Source organism: Phocoena phocoena, chromosome 18 (genome assembly GCF_963924675.1).
Source record: "Phocoena phocoena chromosome 18, mPhoPho1.1, whole genome shotgun sequence".
Taxonomy (NCBI): Eukaryota; Metazoa; Chordata; class Mammalia; order Artiodactyla; family Phocoenidae; genus Phocoena; species Phocoena phocoena.
The window spans coordinates 66538463-66561496 of record NC_089236.1 but is presented as its reverse complement, the minus strand read 5'-3'; the positions used below and the strand labels follow the sequence as shown (position 1 = coordinate 66561496).

Genomic DNA, 23034 nt, shown 5'->3' with positions numbered 1-23034 from the left:
CTTGCTATGTGTCAGATATTCTCCTAAGCCCTGGGACATCAGAAAACAAAACAGAGATCCTTAGCTCATGGTGCTTTCATTCTAGTGGGAAAATAACTAAATAAATTAATGAACAATATTTAAAGGTAATAAGTGCTTTAGAGAAAAAATAAAACACGAAAACATGATAGAGCTCAGAATGGTGAATAGGGGTTAGAGTTTGTTGTTGTAAGCCGAGCGGCCATACGTCTATACGCAGGTGACGTGCAGATGGAGGCTTAAGAGCTGAGCACGCAGGTATCTGTGAGAATCCCAAGCAGAGAGGATATCGAATGCAAAGGTCCCAAGGTGGGAGTGGGCCTTACATGTTTGAGGAATAGTACAGAGGGGAAAAATAGTCTGGCATAGGGAAGAGAGGTGACGGAGGGTCTAGATAATGTAGAAATTTGAGGCTGTTTGTTTAAAAATTGAGCAAATGGAATATTATAGGTCAAAATACTAATGACTGATTCAGGAGCACACTGATGAAGGACTGATTTAAAACAATCATTCTTGAAAGTTGAGAGAACTCCAAATATGTAGGTGTGCAAATGCAAGGTAGCGTCTTTGCAATATTGCCAATTAGTAAAAAACAGACGTAGAGTCCTCAGTAGGCCCCAATAACATTCCAGATTTAAATTATGAATATCACATTTTTATAATTCTTAGTCATTTCCCCAGTGGATTATTCATAAGGAACCCTACTGGTTATCTGCATGTGGGCAACTAAGGAAAGGACCCATTTTTCAAGCAGACCAGCAAACATCTGAGGGACTCTCCCAGCGCTGCATCACCACATTTGGGGGCTGGTTGTCCTTCTTCGGACGCATCTGGCTACCATTCCCGCCAGTCCACTGATCAGTTCTCACTAAAGCCAAAGTGATATCTTCTTATCCAGTGAACACATCTTGTTTCTTCTTATTTGCCTTTTTTGTGATGCGGGTGTTTTTGACCTCTCCTTTCTTGAAACTCCCTTGGCTTTCATAATATCCAATCTTCCTGGTTCTTCTCTGATGTCCGTGACTTTCCCAGCACAGTTTATTTGAGAACTACTCTTTTTCTACCTCTTATTTAAATGTTGCTATCCTCTTAAGTTTCTGCCCGTGGCCCACTTCTCATTCTGTACCCGCTCTATTGGCTTCTTACATACACTGGCTTTAATTTCCAGCTTTTCTACCAAGAATTCCCAAACCTTTATCTCGCTCTTCTCTCTCCTCTGAATGCCTAACTCATATGTTAAATCTACTGAAATAGACCCAGTAATGCCCAGAACTTTTTTGAAATTAAAGACAAAAACCCGAGCTATATTCCTCCTCCACTGTTCTTTACATCAGCAGCTACTGCTTAGCTGCCTGTTACAGGCTGGGTTATCCAGGAAACAAACTGACTCTAACGTGGAAATTAGCCTGCAGGAAGTTTATTAGGAAGTGCTCTGAGGACTAACAGCTGTTGGAGAAGGGAAGGAAGCCGAATTAGGTGAATTCTACAAATTCAGCCAAGGCCTCAGACAACCCCCACAGGGAGTTCTGGAGCTGAGATGGCCTTTCCCGGTTGTCACAGTTTGTCGAGGGGCCCAGGTCTTTATTCCTTCACCGAGATTCCCCTAACCTAGTGATACAACCCAGAACCTCCCAGAGTTATGGGGATAATAAGCGCAAGTTCCCCAGGAAGGTCACTGGGAGGGATAGGCAGGGTCACTTCTACTTTGCCCCTTGGACCCACGCCCTCGTCCTTAATCTTCTTTCTGGGCCCCTGACCCATCAACCAAGCCGTTCACCATTTCATATGAATTTATATGTATTTTAGCCTTAGGCTGCTTCTCTTCTGTATACAACGTGAATGATACGGTACAGCAGTTAAAACAGTTCTTAGAAAATTCATAGCACTAGGTATATTAGAAAAGAAAAAGGCTTTCAACCTCAGCTTCTACCTAGAAACTAGAAAAAAAGAGCAAATTTGAAACCAAAGTATGTAGAAAAGAGAGAATAATTAAGGAGTGGAAATCAATGAAATGAAAAAAACGGAAAAATGGTATGTTTCCATAGATTTTCTTATGAACCAAAGCTGGTTCTTTGATAAAATTAAGAAAACATAAACCTCTAGCCAGACTGATCAGAAAAAAGATAAAAGGCATAAATTACTAATATAGAAATGAGAGACATGACAGCACAGTATCTACAGATATTGAAAGAATAATGAGAAACTATTACAGACAACTTTATGGTAATAAATTCAACAACTTGGATGAAATGGACAAACTACTTAAAAGACACAAACTACCAAAATGCACTCAGAATGAAATGGATAACCTGAATAGCCCTATAACAATTGAAGAAATTAGTTTAAATCTCCAGGCCCAGATAGCTTCTAAATTCTACCAAACTTACGTGAATTCTACTCAACATTAAAGAAAGAAATAGTATCAATTCTACACAAGCTCTTCCAGAAAACTGACATCACATTACTTTTGCCATATTCTGTTGTTAGAAGGAAGTCACTAGGTCCAGCCACACTCCAGGAGGAATAATTGCACAAAAGAATGAATACTGGGAGGCACGGATCACCGGGAGCCGTATCAGAAACTGCCTACCACAAACCCAGATGTCTATCAAAACGAGATTGGACAGAAAGATTGTGGTATATTTACTCCACAGTAAAAAGGAATGAATTATTCATACATATAACATCGATGAATCTAAAAGCCATTACGCTGATCTAAAGAAGCCAAGCCAAAACTATACATATCGCACGATTCTATTTATACAGAATTCTAGAAAATGCAAACCAGTCTACACGGACAAAAAGCAGTTCGTGTTTGCCCAGGAACTAACTGGCTTAGGTGAATGTAGAAAGGACAGGCAGGAAGGATTGCAAAAAGGCACAAAAAAACTTGAGAGTGGTGGATATACTCAATGAGCTTGATTGTGATCGTTGTGTCACAGGAATATTTGTATGTAAAACTTATCAGACTGTACCCTTTAAATAGGAACAGTGAATGGACTGGCATAAGGTTAGACATGTATAGATCAACGGTCTAGAACTGAGAGTCCAGAAATAAACCCATGCATCTATGGTCACTGGATTTTTGACACGCATGCCAGGATAATTTAATGGAGAAAGAATAGCTTTTTCAGCAAAGGTGCCGGAACAACAGCATATCCACGTGTAAAGAATGGATTGGACCCCTTCCTAACACCATATATAAAAACGAACTCAAAATGGATCAAAGGCCTGAATGTAAGAGGGTCAAGTATAAAAATCCTAGAAAATATTGGTGTACATCTTTGTAACTTTGGATTAGGCAATGGTTTCTTAGATATGAAACAAAAAGTACCAGCAACTAAAGAAAAAATAGGACTGCATCAAAATTAAATACTTTGTGCATTAAAAGACACAAGAAAGTGAAAAGACAACCCACAGAATGGGAGAAAATATTTGCAAATCATATATCTGATAAGAGACTAGTATCCAGAACATATAAAGAACTCTTATAATTTAAAAACAAAAAGAGAACCAATTTTTTTTTTTTTTTTTGCGGTACGCGGGCCTCTCACTGTTGTGGCCTCTCCCGTCGCAGAGCACAGGCTCCGGATGTGCAGGCTCAGCGGCCATGGCTCACAGGCCCAGCCGCTCCACGGCATGTGGGATCCTCCCGGACTGGGGCACGAACCCATGTCCCCTGCATCGGCAGGCAGACTCTCAACCACCGCGCCACCAGGGAAGCCCAAGAGAACCAATTTTTAAATGCTCAAAGGATTTTATTTTTGTTTTTGGGTGTGCTGGGTCTTCGTTGCTGTGTGCAGGCTTTCTCTAGTTGTGGCGAGCGGTGGCTTCTCTCGTTGCGGAGCACGGGCTCTAGGTGTGCAGTCTTCAGTAGTTGCAGCATGTGGGCTCAGTAGTTGTGGTACACGGGCTTAGTTGCTCTGCAGCACGTGGGATCTTCCTGGAGCAGGGGTCAAACCCATGTCCCCTGCATTGGCAGGCGGATTCTTATCCACTGCACCGCCAAGGAAGTCCTGCTCAAAGGATTTAAAGAGATATTTTTCCAAAGAAGATGTACAAATGGCCCATAAATACGTGAAAAGATGCTCAGCATCACTGGTCATTAGGAACTTCAAGTCGAAACTACAATGAGATACCACATCATACTCAGTGGGATGGCTATAATAAAAAGGACAGTAAAAGCTCTGGCAAGGATATGGAGAATTTGGAACCATCATACACTGCTGATGGGAACATAAAATAGTATAGTGCAGTGTATGTGTCTGTGTGTTTCGCCAGCCATGTTTAGTTGCGTGGAGGCAGGTGCAGAGTTTGGATTTAACCAGGACTATAATTTTGCCAAGCGAGTACAACTAAATGCGAGAATGGTAAGACAACTGAGAATATATTCAAGGGATTAAATATAATGATTAACCATGGAAATTAAGGAAGTGGGGGAGTGAAGACATCAGGGGGTAAAGGACAGTGAAATAGTGGTAGGATCAGTTGATTGGAGGTCCCAGTGGGGGTCAAAAGGTATTGATATCTGAGTACTTGATGGAGTAAGCTGAAAATCAAGAGGTTGTCAGAGAGTGGGAGCATGAAACTGAAATTATAGAGGACTCGGCCAGGACATGGCCATGTGAGAACATGGCTGAGATAAGATGGCAGACCAGGTTGTTTAAGGATTTAAAGAATGGATTCCCAGGAAGAGGGAACAGTTAACTAGCTTTTATTTTTTTTAATTAATAGACTATTTTTTTTAGAGCAGTGTTAGATTTACAGGAAAAAATTGAGCAGAAAATACAAAGAAGTCTCATATTTCTGGGCTCTCTATTCTGTTCCTTTGCTGTATTTGTCTGTTCTTCTGCCATTACCAATCTCTTAATTACTACAGAATTTATATGAAGACTTCAAATTCAGTAGTATTGGTCCTCTGACTTTGTTATTCTTCTTCAACACTGTGTTGGCTATTCTGGGTCTTCTGCCTTTCATACAAACTTGAGAATGAGTTGGTTGATACCCACAAAATAATTTTCTGGGACTTTCATTGGGATTGCGTTGAATCTATAAATTGAGTTGGGAAGAACTGACATCTTAACACTATCAAGTCTGTCTGTGAACATGAAATATCTCTCCATTTATATAGATGTTCCTGGATTTCTTTCATCAGACTTTTATAGTTTTCCTCGTGTAGAGGAACATATTTTGTTAGATTTTTTACCTAGGTTTATTTGGGGTTTTTTGTTTTTTTTGTTTTCGGGGGTGGTGTTTGGTGCTAATGTAAATGATGGTGTGCTTTTAATTTCAAATTCCAATTGTTCGTTGCTGGTATATAGCAATTGACCTTTGTATGTTAACCTTGTATCCTGAAACCTTTCTATCATTGCTTATTAGTTCCAGGAGTTTTTTTTTTTTACTGATTCTTAGGATTTTCTGCATAAACAATCCTGTCATCCTCAAAGAAAGACAGTTTTATTGCTTCCTTTCCAATCTTTATACCATTTCTTTCTTTCTCCTGTCTTGCTGCATTGGCTAGAACTTCCAGTATGATGATTAATAGGAGTGTTGAGAGAAGAACCCTAAAATTATGAATCTTGGAACTTAGATGGGACAGCTAACACAAGTACTGCTGGTGCCCTCCGGGAGAGAGAGGAAACATGCCCTTTGCTCTGGAATGTAAACAAATATTCTCTGGGAAGGGCTCTGCAATCCCTGGCATATATAAGCAGGTATCTCTGGGAAAGGTGTCTTTAAATCTCTGCAGAGGTCTCTGTCTTTAACTTACTAGGCTCATTTGCCATTTACACATCCTTTTACCCAGGTGCCAGCGATCTTTGCTTAGAAAGCTCTGAGTGTGCAGAAATGTGAAAATATTTGTGGAGCACAGTTTGCTGATAGGGAAATGAAAAGTCACCTCAGAATCTGGAGAGTGCGGTGTTGACTACATAAACAGTAATAGCAGACACGGTATACGTGATTAATCCTGGTGTTTCGAGGCAGATAAGAGGTAGAGAGGGCGTGTGGAATGGTGGGTTTCTGGGCGTCTCTCTCCACCTCGGATGCTGGGGGTGAAGCCCAGGGCAGGTGCGGTCTTTGTTCCAGTGCACAGGGTCATTCACGACACAAGACTGTTGGGTCAAATTAAGTATTTAAAGCTTCAAAATACAGACACACCTGAGATTTGCATGTTTTTGTAGGATCTGTTTCTAATCTAAATGAATCTTCAACTTCTTTCACTCTGACCCTAATTTCTCTACCTCTATGTTTAAATCATTCGTCTTTTCTGTAGGATCTTCCCAACAATATGATTTACCAAGTTGCCATTAAGTCTCTTCCCCAAGACTGGTTGTGGTGTGAAACCTGGTGTGATGATGAATCCAAACAGAGAGCCAGAACAATCGACCTGGTGAGTGTTTGCATCTTCCTCTGTATGAGCAGATGCGGAAGTGTTCCAGTAGAAATACTTGCTGTATTACAAACGGAATGGCACACATAGGGCACCCTGCTGCTCAGTCTGTTATTGACTGTTACATTTACCTAGGTTGGCAAGTAGAGGGCTGTGCTGGGGGCCCCCAAGACCACCCCCAGGTTTGATGATTCAATAAGAGGACTCACAGGACTCAGAATCATGGCTGTGAAGATATTACAGTGAGAGAACGCAAAGCAAAATCAGGAAAAGGCGCATGGGGTGAAGTCCAGAGCAAACCAGGTTCAAGCTTCCCAGAGCTCTCTCCCTGTGAAGTGACCCAGGAAAACCCTAATTCCTTACGCTACAAGAAGTACAACAACCCGTGTGAACGGTGGTCTATCAGGGCCGCTTACCAGAAACCCAATGCCCAGGATTCTTATTGGGGGCCTGGCCACGGCAAGCCCCCCTCTGCCTGGCACGTGCCAAGATTCCCAGCGTCCAGAAGGAAGGCAGGTGGTCACCGTAAACCACACGTTTGCACAGTTTAGGCACAGTGAGCCATTCTTAGACGGGAACGGTGGGAACACTCCTGAAACCCAAGTTCCCAGGTGCCAGCCAAGGGCCAGCCTTGCAAGCACGGGCCTAAGAGTAGTGGTCCCAGGCCTGCTGTGCTCGTTCTTTTCTGCACAAGGCCTTTCGAAAGAAGGGCCATGAGCTGGCTGAAATGTTTATGGATTAGCTGCCATCTTAACATGCCATCAGTTTAGTTGCCTTGCCAATAATTTTCCCAAATAGAGACAACCAAAATAACTCTGTCGACTGAAATTATCCTATACATGTCTATTTTTCTTCATTATTTTTGAGAAGTTTTTTTCTTAGATTTTCATTTTAAGCAGTTTTTGCTACACAGTTTAAATCTAGACCTGAAATATTTTAAACTAACTTAATTATCCAGCTGTCTAGACATTATATTCCAATACTGTATATTATCTTTAATAGTATAAGATATTATTCTTTTTCTGACCATATTGTTTTTATGTGCTAGAAGTATAGAATAATTGTTTACAAGATCTTCACTGAAGAACAGACTGTCAAAATGTTAGAACTCATAGTTTTGAACAAAATAAGACAGGGCAATAAAATATAGGGATGTTTCTCCAGATATGTATAGAAAGGTATAGAAAGAAAGTAGCATGCCAAAATGTTAGACTGCAATCATAGGGGATAGAATGTAGCAGAAACACGATGGCATTGGTAAGAAGAAAGCGACGGAAATTTCTAAAGAGAGGTCAAGAACATTACCGAACATAACATAAAATGTTAAGGTTATGTTGTATAAGGTGGTGACTCATATGTTAGTGACATAAGGTCTCCTTGGGCTCTTTAGTACTTAGATTCACATGAGCTGCTCTAACAAATGCCCATGTTTCCATGGTTTCACATACACCCAGGTTCAGACCTAAGTGGGTGTCCGATCAGTGAGCAGCTTCCCTGTACATCATGATTCAGGGACCAGTCTCCATCCATCGTATGGCCTCTTCATCCTCTGGGGTCCTGTCATCATCTGTGTCCATCTGGAGCTGATCCATCCAGTATGGCAGCTACATGCCACATGCAGCCATAGAGCACTTAAAACGTTGCCGGCGTAAACTGAGACGTGCCGTAAGGTGTAAAACACATCAGATTTTGAAGACTCAGTACAATAAAAAGAATGTAAAAATATCTCATTACTAATTTTTATATTGATTACATTTTGACTGATAACATTTTGGAAATATTGGGTTAAACAAAATATAGTATTAAAACTTATTTCACCCGTTCCTTTTACATTTTTATATGTGGCTGCTAGAAAATGTGGAGCTGCGTGTGTGGCTTCCATCATATTTCTATTGGATAGTGTTGATCTGGAGGGAAAGGAGAAAGGAGTGTGGAGAATACATCCTGATCCTGAAGGCCTTGGCCCTGTGGTAGGAATTGGTCGTGTGGCCACATCCAGTTGTAAGAGGAGCTAAGGATCGTCATTCCTTGATGGGCAGCCACTTCCTAGCAATAGGTCTACATAGAAGAAGGATCAGTGACATAAATTTTGGTGGACAACATCGTCTCTCCCACAGAAACATTTAAAATAAAAATGGAAGAACATGCTATTTTTGGTCATCTTCTTGGGGAAAAAGTTAACAAGAAAAATCCCAAGGAAATGGCCTAATGGAGAGGAAAAAGCATGATTCCTGGTATTGAAGGTGAGGACGAGAGTGTTTGTGAAGGTCATGATACTGTCTCAACTCCCTTTCAATCAAGGTTTCTCAGCTGGGGCATTATTTACATCTGGGACCAAGTAATTCCCTGTTGTGGAGGCGGACCTGTGCACTGTACCGGAGGGTGTTTAGCAGCATCCCTGGCCTCTACCCACTAGGTGGCCATAGCCCGCCCCCCCCCCCCCCCCGCCCCCGCCATTACAACAATCAGAAATACCTCCAGGCCTGGCCACAGCTCCCCTGTGGGGCGTGGTCACCCCACTTAAGCACCGCTGATAGAGATTGTAGCGGGGTGGGGGTGGGGGGAATTGTAGAATACACTAAGGACAAACATAGTGTTTTTGTTTTAATAGTTTCTGACATAGTTAGAATATAGTTCCATTGTCGTCTTTATAGAACACATTGCCTGTGAAATTAATTTCTACAAAGAAAATACTGTTTTCAAGTTACTTCAGAAATATATTACTTCAGAAAATATTCCACAATGCAATGAACTGAAAATGCTGGATGAGGAAGGGATTAAGACAGCAGGCCCGGGCTTCCCTGGTGGCGCAGTGGTTAAGAATCCACCTGCCAACGCAGGGGACACGGGTTCGAGCCCTGGTCCGGGAAGATCCCACATTGCCGCGGAGCAGCTAAGCCTGTGCGCCACAACTACTGAGCCCGCAAGCCACAACTACTGAGCCTGCACTCTAGAGCCCACGAGCCACAACTACTGAGCCCGCAAGCCACAACTACTAAAGCCCACATGCCTAGAGCCCGTGCTCTGCAACAAGAGAAACCACCATAATGAGAAGCCCACGCACCGCAACAAAAACCCAATGCAGCCATAAATAAATAAATAAGACAACAGGCTCACGGTTCATAACTTAGCTCTCCCATAAGGCACGAAGGATGAAGGGGAAAGCAAGTTGGGGCAACTATAAGAAAATGCCACGTAGAAGTGAGCTTCAGGACACATTCTTTGTTAAGCCTTCGTGAAGAGCAGACAGGATGCTTGTGTAACTCTGTAAAGTTTATGATCCTCCCATAGTCTCTCCTGTCTCAGTCAGTGGCATCTCCATTCTTTACGTTGCTCAAGCCAAAGGCACTAGGATCATATTTGATGCCTCTCTCTTCTCACAATTCACATCCAGCCCATGAGCAAGTCTTGTCAGCGGTACCTTCAAATACATCCAGAGTCAGAACCTTCTTAAACTCCTCCTCTACTTTTTGCCTTTTAACCTTGATTTAATTTCCCAAGAAACTCTATAATAGGACCAACTGCTAATTAAAATTGATCAAATATTAGAGGAACTTTGTAGATGATCTTGTTTTAATTTCGTCCTTTGCAGATGAAAAACACTAAGATTCTGCCACTGCCCACACCCCTGCCGCCACACACACACACACACACACACAGAGTTTAGTGACTAGGTCTTACCACCAGTAAGTGTGGACCGTCCAAGTCTTACTACCAGTAAAAACTGGAACCATGAGGACTGAGGATCCAAGTCCATTGCTTTTCCACTGTGCCTATTAAGCGGGCTAGTTGAATATTTTTAAGGTGTGGAGATGTATGAGCTACTCTGCATTTCACAACTGTCAGTATTTTGACAAATGAGTTCCAGTTAACTGATTTTTAATATCATAACTGCTAATGAGAACAGAGGCATGTGAAAGAGGATGAATGCTTTTGCCAAAGAAACTCAAGACGTTTCTAAAGGCTGATAAATAGTCTTGTGTATGGAAAACATAAAGTATATAAACCCAGGTTTTAGTCTGAAGAAAAGGCAATCAAATATTTATTAATATAGTCTTCTGTGTTCTTTTACAGGATGGTCATATAATTGGGTGTTTTGTGCAAACATTTTACAGAATTGTTTGACAGACTTCTTATGAGCCATCAAAAAGTCTTTAAACAATTTTTGTTTAAAGTTCTGATTGAGGTGTTTGCATTAAATACTTACTGCTTACGTAAACTATGATTTGTCATTTCACTTGATCCTTTCTCTATTAAACTAATTCCGGTATTTCAAGTACTTAGTACCTAGGGCCCTGCTTTTTATAAAATGCATTTTGTTTGCTCTAGTGACATAGCAGTGTCCTCAAGTATTTCCTTTATGTTTCCTCGAACATGGTTTCTTTTATTAACAAACCTTTATTTAAACTTTCAGTGCAATAACCCCAAAACAAAAGAACCTAAACTAAAAGCTGCTGCCAGGATTGTCCCAGAATGGGTGGAGTATGATACTGAGATACGACAACTATTAGATCACCTTGAAAACAAGAAGAAAAATGCAAGTAAGTTATTCTGCAGTGGTGTACGAACCATGTGTTGCATTAAGTGAAATTAGAATAGATTACAGACTCAGTTCTTGGTGAAGTTATCAAATGATTAGGTCAGAATTTCTTTACCAAAGTCTGTGACTTGATTACAAATTTCATTTTTATGTGGAATTAAGCTCGCAAATTTAAAACATGGATAGAGAATCTATTCCCCCATGGATATAGCTTCAGATCATCACATAGTCAGTGTAGTATTAACCTCCTGACATAATGTAGAGGTGAAAAAAGTAAAAGAAACACTTGTCTTTAAGACACACTGAATTTCCTAAATATGAAAATCCAAGCCCTGAAGTTTAATAAAAGCCTTACATAGCTAACTACAATATTACTTCCTGTCTCCTAAATTAATCTGGTACATGGTATAGGTTTCCCCATGAAAAGTTGGTTCCTGGATCTAGTAGCCTTGGTCATGACTAGAGGGTGATTTGGACTGATTTGTTTCCATTTCTTAGACTTAAAAAACTGAAAAAAAAAAAAAAAAAAGTAAAATAAAAAACTGAGGTTACCTTAGCATTTCATCATCACCCTACATAAATCCTCAACACCAATAAATGTGTGTGGGATATTCTTTTAAAGCTGATATTAACTTCTTGATTCCTTCATAATCACCTTTCCTGGTCAGTGCCTGTCTCTATTGTCCTTTGCTCTTTTTTAAAAGTAGTACTGAGCTTCTATTGTGTTCCAGTCAGTAGGTTAGAGACTTTCACAGGTTAGACTAGTTAATCCTCACAGTAATTCTTTCTAGTAGTTCAGAATATAATTCTTATTTTCCTCAGCTTTACTTTTTAGGGAGGCTGAAATGATTATATATAAAATTTCTCATATAAGCATGAAATTCTGTTGCATCTTGACTCTGTTTTCCTTCACAAAATCAGTGTGTGTTGTCTGAGAAGTTCAGTATTTAAAACACACCCAAGCATTTTTAATACTGTAGTATAAAGATGCCATTTCAATTCAGAAGAAGAAAGATTATTCTCTAAGTGGTATAACTGTTTTCAAAGGGAGAGAAGGAAAGAAGGCAAAAAAGAAAGGAAGAAAGGAAAATTCACATAATTACCTCACAAGCAATTTTAAAGGTATAAAACACTAAGATGAAATGTTTCTCTTCTCAAACTGGAAAGAGTTAAAGGATTAATAATACCCAGCATTAGCAAGGGTATTGAAAAGTAAGCACTCTCCTACCTACAGTAGCTGTATAAATTAAGGAAATTTTATAATATGCATAAATAATTAAAATATATGCCCTTTGACCCAGCAATTCACAAGAAACTTACATTTAAACGAGAAAAATTATGCATATATATACATGTTTGTTACAGCATTGTTTTTAATAATGAAACAGAATCTGTCCATCAATAGAGGATCGATTGCATAAACACTGATACATACAATGAAATATAATGTAGCCTTTCAAGAGAATTGAGACAGATTTGTGCTGACAGCAAATTTTTAAGTTAAAAAAATAGGTTATAGAGTATTTATAATGTTATTGACCCACATCTTAATTAAAGAAAAACTGCATGTCTGTGTATATATGTTTTTGTATGGTTATATATATAAATAAGAGAGGTTTTACAAAAGAGATTTTTGGGTTTATTGCTTTTTTTTTTTTTTTTTTTTTTAACCGGTACGCGGGCCTCTCATTGTTGTGGCCTCTCCCGTTGCGGAGCACAGGCTCCGGACGCGCAGGCTCAGTGGCCATGGCTCACGGGCCCAGCCGCACCGCGGCATGTGGGATCTTCCCAGACTGGGGCACGAACCCATGTCCCCTGCATCGGCAGGCGGACTCTCAACCACTGCGCCACCAGGGAAGCCCAAACTGTTCTATTTTTAGCCTTCCACTTTTTAATCTTGGAATAAACACCAGGCTGTTTCTTTCTGCAATGCAGAAGAAGGAATGAGAGTGGAGAGCTGACGTGCACAGATTTTCCATACAGTCCTTCAGTTAATTGCTTCACTGGGTGATGTACTCCCCACCAGTGTTTTCTGTTAGGAGGCTTTCCCAGGCTTCTCTGTCAAGAAAATCAACTCATCATGTCAGCTGTGTATTCTGTTTTCCGCGTTTAGAAATTCGTTGATAACTCTGCTCCAGTGTTGTCTTGTAACCACTTCTCCCATTGTCTTTATTGCTATTCCCTTTTATATTTATCTTTCCAGTGGAGTTTAGTGGAGGGATATAGTCTGCCATCTTGAATTATGGAACAGGATCCATTTTAAATGTATATTAATTAATTTCTGCCTGAAAATATCATTTTGAATTTTCAGTGTTCTTAAATCAGTATGCGACAGCTCAGTGATGCAGAAGGTGAGGAAACCATTTTGATCTCTAAGGGTCTTCGCTAGTACCGATTCTCACATTTGTACAGTATTTGTGTCTGTGTTTGAATGCTCTGTCCTCCCATCTTAGATGAGGACCATATACGTCGTCTGCTTTTTGTTGTCCCGTTACATTAATAACAGGATACTTTGTACGTGGTGAGTCATCTGTCGGTACTGTTCAAGGCCTCTATTGCCAGGCAGGGTGCTAGGTCCCGAAGATAACAAAGATAAATAAGGTGTGGTCCTTGTTCTCATAGAGTCATGGGACCTGGCTTCTAGGTGGGTAAAGAGGCAAGGAGTTATGATACAATGTAACAGATACCATAACATAGAAAGAGCTATTCTTATGGCACATAATGAAGCAAGTAGGTACTAAACTAACAAGAGGATCCTCAGGGGGCACCTATGCTTTTTATTATATTAATTCATACCTCAGTCAGGTTTAAGCTAATGTGATGTTTGAGATTTCAGGAGCTAAATAAACTTTCCTCCCCTACAGTTCTGACACATGATGAACTCTAGCACGGGCCTGTGTTAAGAAGATGAGAAAGTATGACGAGAAATCTGCCACCTGCTGGGGAAATGTGGAACTACTGCTAAGACTTCTGAAAGTTTCATTAAGGATCAGTGACATATTCTTCAATTTAAATTATTTAAAAATACATGTGTTTAATGTATTGAATAAGTTTAAGTTATATAAGCAATGGCCATTGAGTATTTAAAACTAGATTGTCCTCTTTCCCGATTGCTTAAAACAGTGTTTTCACCAGTTAAAGTGATAATTTTGCCAGATAACCACGTAGAAGAACGTATCTGACTAGCTGGTCCTCATGGGGAATTAGCAAACCATCTACATGTTTGGATATTCCAGCTCTATGTGCATCCATATTTCTTCATTCAAAAGATGCTTTTAAATTAGAGAAATCTATTTTGTGTTTTTTCTTCTGAGAAAGAAGGACTCATGGTTATCTCCGAATAATTTTTTTTTAAAGTAAGCCCATTTACACCTTAACTGTTGTTTTAAAATGGAAGTAGTGTCACAATGTAATTATTTTGTTTATTCTAAACCATATGATGTTTTAATCCTATGCAGTATTTGTATTTTTTTAATGTTTCTAATTTTTATTTTATAAAATGATATTCATGGGCTTATGGGGTATATATGTATTCTTTTTAAAAAAGAACTGGCTAGTTTTATAGAAACTTAGTTAAGAGTGTAAACAGTTTGTTTTCCTGTTTTATATTAATAATAGATGAATAGGAATAGTAAATGTTCAAAAACTATCCAACTATTCTAGAATCATAGGATCTTGGGACTGGAGAAGACCTCAATGTCATTTGGACCCTGTCCCCTGAAGAAGCTGATTGAATAGGGCTGAGGTGAGCGTGGGAAATCATGATTGTCTAAGAAGCTCTCCAGATGACTCCGGTGATAAGTGAGGTTTGAGGAACAGCTCCCCTTACAAGGCCCTGCCAGGTGGGCCCTCAAGCCATCTTGGAACCTTCCAGGCCCACATGGAACTGTCTGCCTCTGGAGACTGGCTGGTCCATCTTTGGACAACTCCGTACAGAGTTCCACAGTGAGCCCGAAGCTGTCTACTGGCAGTCTCTACTCTCGCTCCTTTGAGCTCTTCTGAATGAACCCAATCCTTCTCTATTGGATGGCACAGCCCACAGAGTATTTGAAAATAACTACTTTGCCCCCAGCAGCTTCGTTCTTCCTAATGAGAGATCACAAGGCCTCTCCCTCTCCCTGTAACCTTCCCTTTGTTACTTGTTTGGGTTTGTCTGTGATAAAATGGAGTGTTCCAGGTGGGGCCTGGAATGGAAGTAGATTGTTCCTGTGGGTTCCCAGGGTCCTAAGGGATGCTGTCAGAGGCTTGAGTGGTAACTTGGCCTGGGGTGAAGACCCCAGTTCCATGGGGTCTCCGGTTCACTCCTCTTTGGAGTCGGGGCTTGGTGAGAGGTAAGAGTCTCTGTAAGCTTCTAGCTTAGACCAGGTGCTCCAGCCCAGCTACCTCAGGTCTGCTGTGGTGCTTTCGGCAGAAGCCCCAGCTGACTGTGAGATGGTACTTCACTAGGTAATGGCACCCGATTTCCACACTTATTACTACCTACCATCTCCAATATGCTAGATTCTGTACTTCACAGAATATAAGCTAAAACTGAAGAATAATGTAGTTTGTAGCTTGTGATTTGAATGGCTAAATTTTACATGTCTCATTTCCAGATGAATGATACCTTATATCTAAAAATCCAGACTTGTAAATATTTCTTTACAGGGAGATTCTTTTATGAAATGGCTAACTTTTACGTCAAGTGCATGTAGAGTGCAGCGCCATACAGAGCTCTGCCCTCCTCGGGGACGCGCTAGGGGAACTGAACCGCAGCCCACCTTGGAGCGCAGGGCAGCCCTCGCAGAGAGGGCCACCAGCTCCGCTGCCCTGAGGGCGCTGGAAGGTAGCCCTCGGCCTCCCACATACATTCCTGACCCTGAATTCTGGTGTTCAGGTGCAGGCCGTATAGCAAATTTTAACAAAACTCAAATCCTAGGAGAGAGCAGAGACAAACAGTATTTCCCATTTTGAGAAGTTGCAGTCCACTTCTCCTTCCTCCTTCTCAGAGGAAAGTCAGAACAGAGCGTATCTGAGAATTAGGAGATTTTGAGTTTTAACCATGAAAAGACATTTAAGTTTGGGGTGTAAGTTTTGGTATAAGGTAAACCCAGACTGAAGACAGTCCAAAGTCTTCATGCCTCCCACATGCTTTGGTACAAGTGGTTAGATGTTGGAAGTGCTCATCCTTCGGCTCCAGTTATCCTCAAGTTCAGGGAACAATGAAGCTCCTAGAGGGAGACAACAGAATACTTCCAGGAAGCACCACAGGCCGTCAGCCTGGGCTTACAGACAAAGTCAGGCTTTTCTTTAATAGTAAAAATGTAGTTTGACACAAATGGGAGGCTGCCCAAAGAAACAGCTGCTCCCGTGGGTCAGGTCCAGCGCCTGGGAGGCAACCAGACAGACAGCTGCTACCACCCAGAAGACCCAGATGAATAGTGTTCAAGGCAGTAGGTATATGTCAAGTCCGACTGTCCTTCAGTAACTAAAGCATAGCTGAGAGAATTTTCTTCCCTGAGATACAGCAGCAAAGAAGTTGGTGGCATTTAACTTCCCGCTGGAACACATCAGACTGTTGTTCATCGAAGGGTTCTGACATTATGTCTCAGATCCCTGGTTCAGAGATCAAACGAAAAGTGCTAACGGATCCAGGCTCAGTACCACGACGTCTCAGTCACTTCCCAGCCCCTGTCTTGCCCACTTCTGTTCAGCAGACTTAAGGGGGTCCTCCTTCTTCCAAAGAACCAACTGATTTTAAGACCTTACTTTTGGTGGCAAAGTGAGGGAGGTGAGGCACAAAGGTTCAGGACTTTGGTGGTGAGCGTGCAAACAGGCAACTCTCTGATGGCAGCACGTGGTCAGGGGTGCCAGCCCACCCTGTAACCACTCAGAAGATGAGTCGAAGTGTTAGGTAATGGGACAGCTGTTCCCCATTTTGCTGTTTATCAGCCCGGCTTATCAAACATCAAATTCTATTTTCTGAGAAATTCTAGAGTGAAGTCTCTTTACTTAGAACCTACTGTTAACAGCTTCGTTTACAGACTCCAGATTTGGAGAATCATCTTGTCGCCTACAGTTCATAATTACTTGAATTTAAGTGTATTTCCATCGTGATCCTGCCCAACTATGTAAGGTTTGCATCCTACGTGATTTCACTTTAAAATCAAAGGTTTTGATTACAGTTGAAGGACGAAAAGGTATTCCAATTCTAAAAGACTGGTTCAAGACCAAAAGATTTGAATGACAAAGGCTCTGGGTAGCCCAGTGTTTAAAATTTGGGGCAAAGTCAGAGGAGGAGTAATTTTGGTACTAGCCTTGTTGAGTAAGATGAATTGCGAAGTAAACGTAACTAACCATACGGTGGAGTATCTAATCTAGTCCAGAGCACCACGCTCAAATTCCCTTATAAACAAAAGTCAGCAAACCCACCAGTGGCGTGTAGGCTTTCCTTTGTTTTCCCACAGTCTGCTTCCACCAGAAAAATGTTTCCAGTTTCATCCGAAGGCCAATAATCTAGGTCTTCCTAACCTGAACAAATCCAACAAATATCTAAGTACCTACAGTGCGCGAGGCTGTCCTTTGGAAGTTACTAGGCCAGCTTAAGTGGCATTCACTAAATATCCAAATGAAAATGCTGGGCAGGGAAAGTGTCAGGAAGGCGTGAGAAAGTGACATTTAGGTGCAAAGGGAAGCAGGAGGAAGTGCACACAGGGCGCAGACTAGCAAGGGGGTAGTTTTGTTCCTTTGAGGATGAGAAGGAGAGGAGGGGGTGGGGAGGCTGGAGCCAGGTGCACAAGGTGACCTAGGGGAGTTTGTCAAGTACGTGGAGCGCTTTGGTGATCTGACCCTAAAGTGCAGTGAAGGGCTCTCACGTTCATCAGTGTTAATCCAGAATCTCTCCGGGGCTATTTCTATGCCTGCATTGTTTCCTAAGAGTTATATTTATTCATAACATCATTCCCGACTGTATGGGGTAAAAGCTCTTGGATAAGGACAAGTAGCCTTATTTGGGATCTGATGATGTGATTTTTCTTCATTACACAGCGTCCGAGACAAAATTCCCCTGGCCTAAGGCCATGCTGTACAGAGCATTCACTGCATGTTGACCTACCAAGAGGAAGAGAAGCTAGTTTGCCTGCACTAAAATCTTGCCACTGCAGAATGAGGTCTTTCCACTTTTATGAGGTTTTAGTAACCTGTGGCAACAAAAGCATAAGCACTGCAGGAAATACAACATTGCAACAGGTGGTATGTGTGAAGGAGTATTAATAAAATCCTAAGAAAACTGTAATACAGTGAAGGATTGTTAGAAGAGTTATCCTTTGCTATCTTTAAAGAATCTTCCACAGAGAGAAAAATCACATCCACTTAGGGCACCCAGTCTTAAAAAATCCATTACATAGATACATACATACATACAAATGAGACACTATTCTTACAGAAATCTCCTGTAAGAGCAGGGAAACATGCAAATAACGCAGACTTAAATCCACCAAGAAACGCTGCAAGCAGTGGTTTCTCCTTCGTGCTTTTTAACAATGTTCGATTCCAATTTCCTCAGGAAGACCTTGGAACTCCTTCTCCCAGTGGCCCTTCCAAATCCAGCTGCTCGGTCCCTCGTGATATTAGAACTGGAGGAGATGCTTCTCCCAGTAGACTGACCTTAGTGAAGGCTGGAAATGTATTCAAAACAAGACTGCAACCTCGGAGTTGTCACCTGGAGGCCTTGTTGGAAACTGAATCCTGCGTGAGGCAGTGGCAAGGTGACTGTGCGTCTCGTGCTTCTGTTGATCATCTGTTGATCTCCAAGGAAGGACTGACTCGGTGGATAGAGGTTCGCGGAGTTCAGGGTCTCTGGGGTGTGACCTATGTGCCTTAAGATTGGAGTGACTGGATTTCTTGGGCGTGAGGGTAGGAAGGGGAGGGGATCAGGGCTTACAACCCCTGAGGGGCTGGCAGACTCGGCTCTCCCCTCCTGTGCGCAGGCAGGCAGCCCTCAGGCCTGTTGCAGGCACGTGCAGTGTCTTCAGACGAAGGCTGATTGACGATGCGTTGCTAAGGTAGGTATCATGATTATTAAGAATGTGGAAACTGCTTTCTGGGTAAGTTCTCTACATATTCTAGCTGTCCTGTAGTTTTAGGACACGCAGAATACACGAAGAAAGCTCCTTTTGTTTGTAGTTAGAGATCTGACTGAGATAAGCCGCGGTGTCCCCACCACCCCTTTCAGAACTTTTAACAGAAATGTGCATGTTATGATATAAAAGGGAAAGTCCTCAGAGCCAACCTAAGTGTTAGATTTTAACGGTACTGAAAGTGAAGAACCGCCACCTGTTAAGGCCTCACTGTCCTAGGACCTTGGGGGGCTGGGTTACGAGACTGTAACATTTATGCTTTTTGCGCTCTTCCTGCAGCTCGTGTCAAGCAGGAGCCCTCTGTCACCTCAGTAGCTGACTACGTGTAAAGCAAAGTTGGAAAACAGACTTCTCCAAAAGACTGAAAGCAAGAAAGTACTCATTTGACCATAAATATTTTTATTAAATGTGAAAATACACGGGCATAAAAATAGTACCCATATTTGTAGACATGTCTGAGACCCATTTCAGTTAATGTTCGGTGGTGTTTTTACTAAGACACGAAATTGAGATGGATTAAGTTACTTCGTCTTGTCTCATTCAAACCAACCACAGTAGGAGTAACGGCCTAACTGATCAGACATCTCCAGTGTTTCCCCTCCCCTGTGCTCCGCTTTCCACTGCGCGGAAGAGGTTCAACCCACAGAGGCACGAAACAAAGTCTGTTTACTACACACAAAGCCACGCAGTGGCTAATTTTACTCTTAAATCATTCAGCAAATGAGATCATTAAACGAAACTAATTATCCCCACCTATTAACATCATTTGCAATTACAGAATAAACTCTGCTACTAACAAAAAAGGAATGATCTGATTTAGAATAAGGATAATTGTTGGTAAATCAGCATTTGCCTTCCTCCTTCCTTTATAAACATGGAAAAGTCAACTACATTCAACGTAGCTGCATGAGTTTCTCTAGGTTAACCACTGGTGTGTACTCGATGAAAACTGCACAGGGCCAGTCACCGGTGCCCTGTCCCTCTAAGGAGGCGCAAGCCTGACTGAGGAGACATTTGTAACGAAGCGTCTTGTGCCCTTTTTTCATGGTAAATGTCACATACAACTTCTGACCAATTTCATGCTTTACAGGTGAAATCTTTCATTTTCCACCATGAATAGAAAATGGTACCAACTTAAAACTGCGATTCTTTTAGCTTTTTTCCTTCATACTTGGTTATCAGTAGTATTTTTCTCTTAAGCTCTGGGTAGTTTTTACATTCCATTATCAGAGTCCCAAAAAGTTCTGTGGTCATACTGATACTTAAACTTTTAATACTGCCTGAAGAGAAAAATGTTTTAAAATTAGTATTGTTATATCCAATTCACATTAGTAAACTATTGAAGTCGTTTCCCAGTTTTCATTTTATCCATGTTAAGAAAGCACAGCCTTTCAGAAGTGGGCATTAATTTATCCTCTCTTTTTAGAACTTCTTCAGGTTTATATAGGCTGATGTGTTGAATACTTGTTGCTGTGGAAGAATATCCATTTACAGGCCAGAGATACTTCACTTCCGGCGCTCACTGAAAAGGGAGGGAGGAGTTCAACAGGGAACGTAATACAGCCACGGCTGGGCGCCCCGCTCATTTGGCTTTTCCAGAGAGCACCACACCGGTTACCCGGCACCCGCGGGAGCGGTGGCGACCTCCTGCGTCAGGCCGCCAGGACGGACAAGTGTCCCTTCGCACTCCCAGCATTCTCCTCGGTCACTCTGAAAGAAGCGTGGAGTGACCACCTTCCCAACCACGCAGATGCCAGAAGACGGCTGATGACCCTCACAGCTGGAACTTCAAGGTCGTTATTTTCTTCATTAATTAGCAAAACAACAGAGCCCAGAGAATTTCTGTTCGTGGCGTTGGCGCTGGGCACCATACTTGCTTCTCCCTCTTCACTGAAAACGAGTAACTCTGCACATTTCCACTGCGATGACTAAAGTCCGTCCACGGTAAGGCTTTAGGAACAGGATTTATAGTTATTACCGGTGGAGAAAAAAGTGAAGCAAACAGCCCTCTCGGCGGCGGGGTGGCAGTCGGCGGGGTGACGGGTGCCCAGGACGTGTGGCCCGCCTCCAGCCCTGCGGACTCCTTCCAGCTCCTCTTCGCTACAGCCTTGCACCCTCTCCTCCGGATAGAACGGCAAGTGGTTTGTTATTTCCTCCTTCTGATTCTGTGTGAAAACTCTTACTTTTGAAAGTCAGTAGAGGCCATCGCTAGATTTCAGAGAGTTCACAGTGACATCATATATGAAAGAACCAGATTGAAAAAAAAATTGCTGATGTAACTAATGAAGTAACAAGATTAAAGAACAAAAATGAATTTCCCTTGTAAATTACTTTCACACTGACTTGAATTTTGAGACATTAAAACAAAATGAGAGCTGCAAGCTGTTTGCTAGTTTTCAAAATGCAATCTTAAGTTTATTGGTAAGAAATAAACTTCTAAATAGATGCAGAAAGCACTCACGTGTTTTGTTCATCTCAACTATATGTTTTGTCTCAGTTTAAACAACTTTTTTCCACGCATGTTTCAGGATGACTGTAGAAGAAAACGATTTGTGCTTGGCTGGCTGTTGTGGATATTAGCAGTCAGGACGGTCCCTGCAACTCAAAGAAAATGCTTGATTTCCTGAAAACAATGTATTAAGCCTATCCTGCTTAAACTGCTTCAGAATGCTCTGAGGCAAAAACAAAAACCTTTCCAGAATGTAATAATTTTTATCTAAAGTAATTCTCTTAGATTTTAAATGCAGCATCATAATTCCATAAATATTTCGTGTTCTTGATTAAAGTAACACTCATTTTTTTTTTTTTAGGGAAAAAATTATCCAGTATATAAAGAAAGACTGAATAGTTCATTTCTCTTAAGAAGAAGGTATCCCAAGAAGAGATGCCATCTTGACAGTGGACATACAGCTGGAGCTGACTAGATCTGTAAACCTGTTTTCTGTTGTTTTGTTGTTGTTTTCTGGCAGAGAACATCCAGAGGCATCAAGGTCTGAAAAAGGGGCAGCAGGCCTGCTATTTAATGCCCACCTCAAAACAGTCCCACACGAGCATCCACGGGCCAGGTAGGCCAGGACCTAAGAGGTACTGTCGGCTGTATTTACTAAAAGTGGGAAACATGGCGTTCTGTTTGTTTATGTTGACTGAGCGACTTTACATTTCTAAGCCAATCCTGTTACAGGAAATGCTGTTTAACTCACAACTTCAGTTGTTAAAGTACTTCATTCTGCACTACAGCAATATTATTTTAAATACCACTGCTATATTATCTGAACCTATTTTACATATTACTTTTTCGTTTGTTGTGTTTCATATTAAAAGGGCCAGTAGGATTTACAATTAATTCTATTTCAGTGATTTTCAGTATTCCCCTGCAGGTACTGAACAAAAAAACATACATGCTTAATTAACATCGGTCCACATCTAACCCTGGCTCCAGCGACTATCATTCGGTAGCAGGTTTTCTAAAGGACAGGCTCTGCCCACCTTCCACGACAGCCACGTTCATGCTCGTAGAGAGACGGGAACGCACGTGGAAATTTAACACGTTTACAATGACCGGACTGACCGGAATTAAGCAGAGCTGTCCCTGAGAACACACAGCTCAGCATGTTCATTCCTCTGGGAGAATCCTGACACCACAGCTCCTCACAAACGCAGGCACTGACAGACGCGTAAGCAAGGATGTGAAGAAAAGAACTGCCATGTGCTCCAGTGTAGAAGAATACAAACTCTGTGCGCCTGTCTCAGACTCCTTCGTCCCGACGTTCACAGCCCAGACACAGAACCGAACCGTTCCCCTGCCTCCCAGCCCTCACAAACCCATCAGCCTCAGGTCTAAACGGATAAGAACAGATATTTCCTATGAAAACAACTCTTTGGTCATGGACAAACCGAAAGACTGAAATTTTTTTTTCATTAAGATCCTGGAACAAGGTTTTTTGTGTTTAATCTTTAAAAAATGAAGA

At 41.6% G+C, this 23034-nt stretch overlaps 1 protein-coding gene across 1 annotated transcript in view; it reads left to right on the top strand.

Annotated features, from left to right (window-relative positions):
* The window catches only part of UGGT2 (UDP-glucose glycoprotein glucosyltransferase 2), a 163637-nt gene extending 149801 nt beyond the window's left edge, over positions 1 to 13836 (top strand). Inside the window, exons 37-39 of the mRNA XM_065895938.1 lie at positions 6293 to 6409; positions 10824 to 10950; positions 13814 to 13836. Of these exons, the coding sequence (XP_065752010.1) occupies positions 6293 to 6409; positions 10824 to 10950; positions 13814 to 13836 (267 nt within the window). The remainder of the gene's footprint in view (positions 1 to 6292; positions 6410 to 10823; positions 10951 to 13813) is intronic.
* Positions 13837 to 23034: the final 9198 nt, after the last annotated feature.